Source organism: Tauraco erythrolophus, chromosome 4 (genome assembly GCF_009769465.1).
Source record: "Tauraco erythrolophus isolate bTauEry1 chromosome 4, bTauEry1.pri, whole genome shotgun sequence".
Lineage (NCBI taxonomy): Eukaryota > Metazoa > Chordata > Aves > Musophagiformes > Musophagidae > Tauraco > Tauraco erythrolophus.
This window is the reverse complement of record NC_141468.1, coordinates 46,786,447-46,797,260: the sequence shown is the minus strand read 5'-3', so window position 1 is coordinate 46,797,260 and position 10,814 is coordinate 46,786,447. Positions and strand designations below refer to the sequence as shown.

At 58.1% G+C, this 10,814-nt stretch overlaps 2 protein-coding genes across 3 annotated transcripts; both read right to left on the bottom strand.

The window, feature by feature from the left end:
* Window positions 1-226: 226 nt before the first annotated feature.
* Window positions 227-1,674, bottom strand: MYF5 (myogenic factor 5). Its single transcript, XM_086610592.1, has 3 exons — window positions 1,168-1,674; window positions 564-639; window positions 227-420 (listed from the first exon to the last, which is right to left on the bottom strand). The coding sequence occupies exons 1-3, from the start codon at window positions 1,672-1,674 to the stop codon at window positions 227-229; spliced, it is 777 nt and encodes a 258-aa protein (XP_086466718.1).
* A 6,768-nt stretch (window positions 1,675-8,442) lies between these two features.
* On the bottom strand, window positions 8,443-9,608 carry MYF6 (myogenic factor 6). Of its 2 annotated transcripts, none has more exons than XM_086610520.1 (3): window positions 9,090-9,608; window positions 8,739-8,829; window positions 8,443-8,564 (listed from the first exon to the last, which is right to left on the bottom strand). In XM_086610520.1, exons 1-3 carry the CDS (start codon window positions 9,606-9,608, stop codon window positions 8,443-8,445), a joined length of 732 nt encoding a protein of 243 aa, XP_086466646.1. The 2 variants fall into 2 exon arrangements, with proteins under 2 accessions (XP_086466646.1, XP_086466647.1); XM_086610521.1 differs by having other exon boundaries at window positions 8,443-8,561.
* Between the last annotated feature and the right edge of the window lie 1,206 nt (window positions 9,609-10,814).

Here is a 10,814-nt window from a genome sequence, read left to right as displayed (position 1 = left end):
GTAGCGCGTGTGTCCCGAGGCCCCTGGGTCTGTCTGTCCCGGGGGGACCTCGGGCCCGGGCTTTGCCCCAGCCCCGGGGGGACACGGGGGGCTAAGCGGCGCTGGGGCTGCCCTTCTCGCCCGAGAAGGGTTTGCAGGACAGGGCTGGGCGAGGGGGACGGCCCCGGGGGGAGGGCAGCGGCCCAGGAGGCGGCGGCAGGCGCGGGGTGCCGGCCCCACCGGACCCTCATAGCGCCTGGTAGGTCCGTCGGGGCGGCGGCGTCCCGGGCGTGCCCGGCCCCGAGTCGATGCTGGCGCTGGGCGAAAGGGAGTCGGCGTCGCGGAGGGGCAGCCCCGGTTCCTCCGCCGGGGAGAGGCGGTCCACGATGCTGGAGAGGCAGTCCAGGCTGGACAGGGCGCTGCTCTGCTCTGCGGCGTACCCTGCGGCCGGGGAGCGGGAGGAACGACAGAGCGTTACAGCGAGGTCCCGTGCTGCCGTCCCCAAGAGCCGTGAGGAGCGGGGCGGCACCTCCAGCCCCCGCCTCTACCCCCCACGCCGGCGGCCGCCGGCGGGTCGGGCTTACCGTGAGCCATCTCGGAGCAGTAGACGGCGTCGAAGCTGCTGCCTCTCGCTGACCAGCCGGGGCTGCCGCAGTCGGCCTGCAAGACAGCGAGGGGCGAGTGCCGGCCCAGCCGCCGCCCCCGCCCCGGGGCCGCTGGGACGCTCCCCCCGGAGGGAAAGTGCCTTAAAGCTCGGCAGGGAGCGAGCCCGGGCCCTGGCCCCCGCGGGGGAGCGGGGCAGCAGCTCCCGGGCCGGGCTGCCACTGTGCAGCACCTTCCCCATGTCCCCCCGCCCCAGCATTACCCCTCTGCTGCGCCGCGCTAAGCTGGGGTGGGGGTGTGGGGAGGGGAGAGAGAGGTGAGCCCCCGGAGGCTGGAGCGCTTGCTGGGTGCCCTCTGGCAGCGTTACCGTCCCCCCCACGCTCCCGGAGAGCCCACGTGCATGCTCAGTGTTAAACCAGAGAAGGGGCCTGTTTTAAAGCAAACCATCCGCCTTTTCCTGATGTTCGGCGGCATTCCGCCCGTCCCAGACCTATGGGATCGGTCCCACGACGCTGGGCAGAGGGGGACCTGCCCGCGGGCCTTCCTGGGGTCCCCACAGCCCCATCGCTCCTGCCCCTCTCTTACCATCCCATCGGAGCAGCTGGAAGTGGGGCTGGTCGGTTCGGAGCAGCTCTGTCCGGGCAGGTGATAGTAGTTTTCTACCTGTTCCCTCAAGAGCTCCTGGAGGCTCTCGATGTATCTGATGGCGTTTCTCAGGATCTCTACTTTGGGGAGTCTTTGGTTGGGGTTGGCGGTGGTGCATCTCTTCAGGGTCTCAAAAGCCTGGTTCACTTTCTTCAGCCTCCTCCTCTCCCTCATGGTGGCCGCCTTCCTCCGATCCATTGTGGTGGATTTTCTCTTGCAGGCTTTGCAAGCCCACATGAGGCAATGGCCGGCCTGGTGGTGGCCGGTGGGAGCTCGGACGTGCTCCTCTTCCTCGGCGCAGGCAGGCTCGGGAGGCTCGTGGGTGCCGAAGGAAGGCAGGTCCCTGGGCTCGAAATCCTCGGGGAACTCGCCCTCCGGGGAGGAGAGGCAGGAGCTGTCATAGAAAAGCTCGGACGGGGAGAACTGGCAGCTGTCCATCACCTCCATCCCTGCAGCGGAGGTGTCAGTGCGGGGCGGCAGCCACCGGCTCTCGGCGAGGCTCCGCAGCGCGCTGGGGCAATTTCCTCAGTAATTAGCGACCCGAGACGAAGTGTCCTTTGGCTGATGCGGGGGGCCCTTATATATACATGGAAAGGGAGGCTGGTCCGCAGCGGCCAGTCTTTATTAGCATATCCCACCACATCCCCTGCCGGGGGCTGTCTGGGCAAGCCCCCTCCAGTCCCCAGGAGACAATTTGCTCCGCACGGCTCCTTCGGAGAGCTGGGCACTTCTCTAATGAACCACCTCCCCAGAACTGTTTGCGACATCCCTGAAGCTTAAACCAAGTCTGGAAATCTGCAGTTTTTGTATGGAAAGAGAAAGAGGGGCAGTGGAGGCTCACGAAGCGCTGACATTTCCTACAGAGCCGCTCCTCGTCCCTGTTTCCTCATCTCCCATCATATGCCGTAGCGGGAGGGACACCGCCTCTCCCCATGGGGGAATTAACGTAGAGCCCCCTTCCCCCCAGCACCTACAGTGTCTACTTGCGTATCTTTATTCCCCACAGGCCGTGATCCAGGTCTAACCTGAAAGAATTTACCCCTCTTTTCAGACCTAAGACTTGTTCATTTATCCCGAGGAGCGCTTTGTGCTGGGATTGAGGCTGTGTCCCCAACCATTGAAATTTACAAACCGGGGGACAAAAATGCACAGCTACGTGTGGCCGGGAGAGACGAGGAGGGGGGGAACGCAGATGCTAGTGCTGTCGGATCGGGTCACAGGGAAAGGTACTCACAAAAGAAAAGTGTACGTGTTTGCTCCGAGACAAATCCCCTTCCCATTCTTTCTCCTACTCGTGTGACCCGGTGCTGCCAGAGACACAACAGTCGAGCAGTGCCTTGGGCTTGCTAATTTTCTGCTTTTAGGCAAACTTGTACCGTTACAGATGCGTCCCAGCTGCCAGTGCCACAAACCCCTCCTGGAAGTGTAAAATTTCTAACCCCGCAATCCCTAAGTAACTTTACACAAGTCGGGGACAAAAGCTTTGCAAAGCTCCGGCCGCCGCAGTAGCCGAGCGGAGCGGTGCAAGGGTCATTAGGGTGGTAATGAAGCCATTTAACAGGCATTCGCTAAGGCGCAGGAACCCTTTGGTTTCACCCAGGTGGCTTTTGTAGTGGAGGAAAATATTATGAGAAGGCAAAGGAAACCTTCCCTACCTGGGAATAAAATTATGTGACCTGGGTTAACTCGAAAGGAGAGCAAGCGACCCAGCAGCGGTTCAAACGCTACGGAGCCGGTGTGTGTGCCCAGGAAAAAGGCGTCTTCAATTAGCTTTTCTTCAGGAAGAGGTAATGCGGAGGGCATGGCGATCCGGTTGTCTCAGGGAGCCGCTCTTCAAGTGAGCACGGCGGGCAGGGAACACCTCCTTAGAGAGGTGTCTCGCACAAGCGCACACGGCGGGAAAAGCCTTCCCGTCCGCCCGGGCGGGGCGGAGACCGGCTGGGGCTGGAGAGACCCCATCTGCTCCCTGTCGTGTATGTCGTGTGTCCCCAACACCCCATCCAAAAAAAAAAAAAAAAAAAAAAAAATCAGATTTCCACTTTTAGGCTATTTTTTTTTTTTTCCCCGAAGAAAACATGCAAAGCACACACCCTTCTTCCTCCGGTGGGGTACATAATTATCTAAAGGCTGGGGAAGGCTACATCTGCGCTGCTTCGGTTTATTTGGGGCCATAAACGGGAGGAGCCCCCTTTGAAATGAATACTGTAGGAAAAGCAGAAAGTTGGTAAAGGAGTAAAGTTACAGAAAGGGGCAAAGCTTGAGAATTTCAAGCTTCTGCCGCTCCGAGGGGCAGGTTGCTGTTTAGTTGGGCCACATCTGAAACACGGCCGTTCCCTATTGTTTTCCTAAGAAACCGTCCCTCAGAAGGGCTTCTGTTCGGCAGTAACTTGAACTCTTCACTGGGCTGTGGCGGACACACACACACACACAATTTGATTTACCACGTTTGCGCTGGCTAAAATAGACCTGTTTACAGATTTATGCTTTGTGCACAAACAAACTTGATCTTTAAAGTGCCTGTTGCAGTTCTGATCACCTTTCAGGGGTTTATCTCCAAGCACGCACCGTGAATCTGCCGGTGCACAATGCCAACCCGAAGGGTCCCGCTTTCCTGGCGCACAGAGCTGTAGCTGGAAGCTTTAACTCCTAATCCAGCGGGGCTGGGGTTGTTAAGAAACGTGCCTTTTCCCAAAAGTATTTGAGAAGCTGGGAAAATTTGTTTCCTTTTTCCTTGCGTATTTTGGGGAAAGGGAAAGAAAGGATGGAAGAGCCTGTCACTCAGGAAGAAAAAAAAAAAAAAAGAAGAATCTGTAATTAGTATCCCTTAGGAGCCCCCGGCTCCTCTGGTAAGGTGATCTCAAAACAAATTTGCGAAAGTGCAGTAGGCGAGTGGAACTAAAGAAAGGGGAGAGAAAACACAAACTACAAGGCTGGCTAATGAGGCGGCTGGGGGGTGGGGAAGTAGTGCTGCATTTCAGGAGAAGGGAGGCTCAAGTCCGGAAAACGGGAAGAGCCTGAGCACCAGGCACCGTCTGCTCCTGTGGACGGGCAGGGAGAAAATGGTGAAACGCGTCAGGACCTCTTTAAATGGTGTTGCTCACCCCAGCCCTCCCCGCTCCGCAGCAACTGCCGTGCCGCACCTATTTCTGGAGGGATTCAATCCCACGTGGAGACCATTTGCAGAGCGTGCAATCCTTTTCCAAACCCCGTGCGTTTCTATTTCAGCAAAGAAAACCCGACCGAAACCATAACTCACCGGGCCGAGGGGCAAGAGTTGTTTGGGACCCACCTGAGCGCGCCCCGCCGTGCCCGCCCCCGGCCCTGCGGAGCGCCCTCAGGGCGCACCCCGCACCTCTTCAAAGCACGGCGCGGTTCCCCGCATACCGCCGGCCTCGCCGGGGTGAACTCCCGGGCCCCGGTGCGCGACTGCGACGGGCACTGAGAGCGTTATTTTGGGGTGTATTTTATTGAGTGGTGCGTGCGGGGACGGCGACGTCCGACGGAAGGGAAGCCGCAGCCGCGCCGCTCCGTGCCGCCTTCGCCCCCCGCCTCTCCCCTCCCGCCGTCGGTGGGTGCCGGTGCCAGCAGCGAGGGCCCCTCCGCGCCGCCTCTGCGGCGAAACCTTTTCCCAGTTGGACTGTGGTGGCCAGGCGCTTCCAGCCGTGTGAGAAACGTTTGGTTCCCCCCAGCGCTGGGAACCGTGCGCACCTAAGTAAACACATTAGTACCTGCCAGAGGGATTTGTATAGAAGACAGCTGAAGAAGGCATTGGCCTCTGCTGGCACTCTGGGACTCCCAAGAGAGATCAAAGAGACACGAGGGGGTTTTTAGCAGTCTTGAGACTGGGAAAAGTTGCTAGTTCCTGCTATCGGAGGGACGTCCCAGCGAGCACATGGTTCAATTATTCAACCTTCTCTCTCCCCTGCCCCCCACTCCCATTCCCCGGTTCCTTCTCCAAAGAAAGGTGGAAGCTCTGGAAAAATCGTACGGGTTCCCCAAGGCAGCAACGATCCAAGCACGAATCTTTTCTCGTGGAAATAGCTGCTGGGCCGACGCCTGCCCGCCTTGCCTTCGACCTCAGAAAAGAAGCTGATCCCGCTGCCGGCCTCCCGCCGCCCTCTCTGGGTTGCGGGTGGTTGCGGATGGTTTCACTGAGGAAAGATGCACAAAAAAAAAAAAGAAAAGCTTTAAACACTCGGTCGCATCATTTCAGGGGAGAGCGGTGACAGGTCAGCGGCACTGCAGGCACCTCGTCTTCCCCCACCCATCGCTTCCCCGTGCGCAGCCGGCACAGTGGGACTGGGGCAGCTGGGGCGGGCAGCGGTGGGCTGCCGCGCCGGGCTGGGCACCCCGCGCCGCTGCGGCGGCCACCCGTCACGGTGGGCCGCCGATCCTGATCTCCTGGGGGAACGGAGCAGGTAGAGGCAAGGGAGGCCGGAGTTTAGCTCGGGCTTTCCGGGAGCTGCGCTCCAGCCCTCGTCTCTCGTGTTAAATACAGTGGAGCGGGAAGGAGGGAGCGGGAAGGGGCACTTGCATTCGTGTAAAAACTTCCAGGACTTCGCGCGTGGCCCCTCCGGAAAAAGACTTGATTAAACCACAAACCTCTTGTCCTTACCCAGTTATTACCCTTTGATTTGTGATTCCAGGGCCCTGTTTGCTTTGGCTGGGGACTTAGGTAAAGATTATCGTTATTAATATCAAACACAAACATTTTAATTGCAAACACACCGAGGACCTTCACTGGGAAGCCCGGCATGTCAGTCGCAGCCGCGGGGGTCACGGAGAGTCTCTTCAGGAGGTATTTTCTTTGTTTAATGAAAAAAAACCCCGTTCCTTTAGGCAAACTTATTCCAAACAATCGCTCAAGTTACTCTGCTGCTGGAAGAGACCCTGCCACGGGGGTCCTACCCGGCGGACGGGCCACTTTGTTGAGGTTAATGCTGGGCAGAGGGCAAACCTGACAGCAGGCTGGCCGGGTGTTGGCGTGACACTGTGGTTTCGGGGGTGCTTCCACACCGCTCCTCCCCCGCTGCGGGCAGCGGGTCCTGCGGGGCTCGGTTCGGGGGGGCTGCACCGGGCGCTGCGAGCTGCGCGCAGCCCTTCTCTCTGACCCGGCGGGCAGCGGAACAAATTATTAAGGCGACGAGCTGCTAACCCGATCTGAAATACTCTGTTGCTGATCGAGTCCCTTCGCTGTAGAAGCAAACTGGAACATCTTCGCTCTTTCGCTAAAATGCAGAGGTTGCCTACAAAAAGCCTCGTTCCCCGAAGCGTCGCTCTCTGAAGCGCCCGAGAGTTCCCCGAGGTAAAGGGGGACGAGAAAACGAGAAAAAGGGGGAAAACTGTCGTATCACTACGTGCCCACCAGACTGTGCCGCCGCAATTACACCTTTCAATAGAGTATCTCAGCAGAGAGTAATTGCAGAGAGTACTTCACCGTTTTAAAAAACAGGCTGGGCACGGTGGCACAAACAGGGAGGAAGGGCAGCGTGGCGATGAGGGCCACCTCTCGGGGCAGCCTCTTTCCAGAGCGTCCCCTTCGGACGGACCTAAACGTGCCCGAGCTGGCCGAGAAGGATGAGACCTTCCAGGAAGGTGGCTGTGACCTTTCAAAAAACAGAAACAATAAATCAAGGGTTAAAGCGGACGAGGAGAGGGTCCGCGGACAGAGCTGAAGTCGCGTCCCTTTGCTTTGGTCGGCTCTCCGGCCAGCCCCGTGTGTGTGCAGGGCAGAGCGTGCTGTTCCCTGGTGGTCGCCCCTTCCCGGGGGTATAAACAGCCTGTTACAAACCGTAACGCTCTGACTGCGAGCAGCTCCGCTCCACCATCCTCAGGGAGGCTGTTGTTTTTTACATCACTGAGTGAAACGCTTCATATGCTGTTACCCCCCCACCCCCCAACCCCTTTTCGGCCGCTTAACTCTTTCCTCCCTGAGAGGCCCCGTTCTCTTTTCCCTCAAGCTCAAGGAAGTCAAGGGGAGTTACCTTTCCTGGGAAGAAACCACAGCCCCCGGCTCCCAAGGGAGCGGGGTCCTGTCACAGCCGTTTGCTGCCCCGTTAGGGCAGCAGGCCCATCAGTGTTGCCGCAGACAAGGCCTGGGTTCAAGTCCTCCGGTGCCGAGAGGAAAAGGTGAGAGGCGCCGAGCCTCCCTCTTCTCAAGGGCCGGGGGGGACTCCTGGCGCTTCCCCTTTCTAAGCTCACCCACCACGCGCAGGACAAGGCCGAAGGAGCGTCCGTGCCTGGCGAGCGAGGCAAGTGGCATCGCCGGACATGTTAGGGGAGCAGTACCGCTCTCCAGGGGCGGACGCGCGTTCCGCAAGCACGGCGAGGAAAGGAGCCCCGGAGCTCTGCGGGCGGCCGGACGGGCTGCGGGGTCCTGCCCGGGCACCCACCCGTGCCCGCCCGGAGTCCCCTGGGAGCGGACGGGGGAGACGGGTAATTAACACCGCGGGTGCGGCCCTAGATAAAGAGAGACGCTCCTTTGAGGAGAAAACAAAGGGAAAAATCTGTCCTGAGTGCTGCCTCCCAGTCACGCGGGTCGTGTCTCGGCTGCACAGGTCTGACTCTTCAGGCCTTCATCTCGCTGAAGTCAGTGGCGGGTTTTAACTCCGGGACCGGGTTATTATTTAATTACGAGGAAGGGGGAAACACTGTAACACAAAGAGCTTTATTTTACAATCCAAGAAACCCATCTGTTCTTATATACAATATCACATTCCGCCATTTAAATATATATTTGTTATGTTTACAAAAGAAAAGACAGTACTAAAATTATTTACAGGAACGAAACGAGGCGGGAACTCTTTAAATACGACTAACACGAAATGCAATCAACAGCTTCACTCAGACAGGAATGAACTTTCCGGTGAGTCTCAGACAAAGCGGATCACCGATACACAGGTAAGTATCTTAAATTAAAAAAAAAAAAAAAAAAAAAAAAAAAGAAAGAAAAAGAAAAAAAACCCAGGAGTGGTCTATGCAACACAATTTAAAGAAAAGAAAACTCAAGGGGAAAAAAAAGGAAAGAAAAAGAGGGAAAGTCTGTTTGGCTGGAGTGAGTGAGAGCCATCTTCTCTGGGGTAGGTGTACCTTGACTCGACCTTAACAAGGCCCCTGCCTGGGCTTTCCACTGTGTTAATTTGCTTCATTCCTTAGTTTAGAGGGAAGGGGGTGGGGGCTCCATCTCCGTTAAATATACTACCCGAGCAACCGGATTTATTTCTCCACCACTTCCTCCGCGCTGGGCAGTTTGGGCTCGTCGGAAGAAATACTGTCCACTATGGAAGAGAGACAGCGAAGGCTGCTGGAGGCCGACGACTCGACGATGGAGCCTCCTGCTCAACGAGAGAAAAGGCATTAGAGAGCAAACTGCTCCTCCTCGCCGGGTGAGACCCTTGGGCGCGGGAAGGGCGCGCGGCAGCGGGGGCGGCGGGTGAGCGGGGCCCGGCGGCCGCTCCGGCCGCTCCGCCGCGCACACGGAGGGCGGCGGCGGCGGCGGCGGGGCGAGTTACCTTCCTTGGGGCTGGCTCCTAGGGCTCGGGAATGGTCAGAAACGCTTTGCCAGTCGGAGCTGCAGGTGCTCAGGAAGTCCGAACTGGGGATCTGCGGCACACACACACGCGGGGCGGGGGAGACACGGGGAGAGGACGGGTATTAGTAAGGTGGCCCGGGGCGGGTCGGCTGCACGCTGGAAGCCCGAGGAGCTCGCCCTTTCCTCAAGGAGACCCCTCCGCGCCCGCCAGCCTGCCCGGCCGCCCGGGCCGCCTCAGAGGCCGTGCCGAGGGAGGAGGGGAGGGGACGGGCGCGGCGGTTCCGCAGCTGGATGCCAGGGGCGGCGGGAGGCATCGAGCGGCAGTGCTTACATTTCCCTGCTTGGGGCTGAAGCTGAAGGGGTCCCCTCCGATCTCCTGCATTTTCTCCTGCTGATCCAGCCTGTGCAAGAGGTCCTGCAGCCTCTCGATGTAGCTGATGGCGCTCCTCAGAATCTCCACCTTGGGCAGCCTCTGGTTGGGGTTCGCCACAGTCCGCCTTTTCAGAGCCTCGAAGGCTTCGTTGATCTTCTTCAGCCTCCTCCTCTCCCGCAGGGTGGCTGCTTTCCGTCTGTCCGTGGGGGCCGACTTTCTCTTGCAAGTTTTACAAGCCCAGATCAAACACTGGCCGGGGCAGTGAGGGGGTTGTAGTCCCGGGGGTGCCAGCACATGCTCCTCTCCGCTGCTGTCACTGCCGGCCTCTGGCGGCATTTGGTCCTGACAGGGGGACAAGGTGCCGTCGCTGCCTGGGTACAGCGGGGAGCCCTCTGCCATCTCCAGCTGCTGCAGGGCTCCATTCTCCCCGTCCAAGTAGAAGAAATAAGAGCCAGTTTCAAAAAGGTCCATCATCATGCTGTCCCTTGGCCTCTCTGCCTGCTTGAGTTGGGTGACTGGCTCAAAAACACCCCGAGGAACAACCCAGATGGAATTTAATTAGTGCAGTGACATAAGTCCCCCCTTGCTTTATATAGGAGCTGCTGAAACCCTATCCAACTTTTAGCTGTCGCGGTGCATCACCCTCCAAAACTGATTCCAGCCAGTCTCCTGGGCGCTGTCCTGAGAACATCTCCTATTTAGAAGGGGGAGGGGGGGCACGACGGGAGGGAGGCAAATTAAAAAAAAAAAAAAAAAAAGAAAAGAAAAGAAAAGAAGCGAAAAAGAAGAATACAACCCAACTTCGCCCCCACCCCTGAAATCCCGTGAGCTGGGGTGCAGCGAAGGGACGCGAGGTGGGGGCTCGGGAGCCGCGTCCCGGCGCGGCGGGAGCCGCCGAGCCCGCGGGGGCACGGCTGGAGGACAAAGGCGCGGGGCTCCGCAGAGAGCCCTCCCCTAGCCCACCCCTCACCGTCCCCCCCCCAACGCAGGCTCCTTGCCCCGGTGCTAAGTACAGATCTATAAGGAGAGATTCCAAAGGCAGCCATCACTCTCCTAATAGGCGGGTTAATATTTTCAGAAGAAGCCCCTGCTACTACCCTCCCGCCCCCCTCCCTTGAAACATGCCATTCCTGTGACCCAAGCCACCCGGGCCAGCCCAAGGTGGGGAGCCAAGCTCACTGCTCTTCTACTCGCGAGGGGAAGCTTGCCAAGGCAAGCCTTGCTGCGCTGCTGACGCACCCGTGCTTATTGCACCTCGGCTTAGTCTTTTAATCTGAACTTCCCCACGTCGCCCGTGAGGTGACAGGAGTGATTCCAGGTGACTGGGTTACAGTCTGATGGGGCACTCCTGACAGGCCCTGTCCTTGATGGTGTTTAAGGCGAGCAAAGCCCAGGCTTATGGTGTAACTGCAGTTTAATCACTTGGGCCTGCCAAGGTATAGAGAGTTTCCTAGCCCCTGAGACAGAAATGGAGGTGTGATGACTCCGTTAGCGTATACTGCAGTGTCATGTTATATCTAGGCTTCTCTTACATCAAGAAAGAGAAGGTATGAGGAAATGGCCTGTTTGCCTCTTTCCCTGCACCGCCTTGTGTTCCTTAAATCCCATGCAATTTCTCTCTGCTGATGTAAATATATATATATGTGTATATATATGTGTCCATATCTATAAGCACACACACAT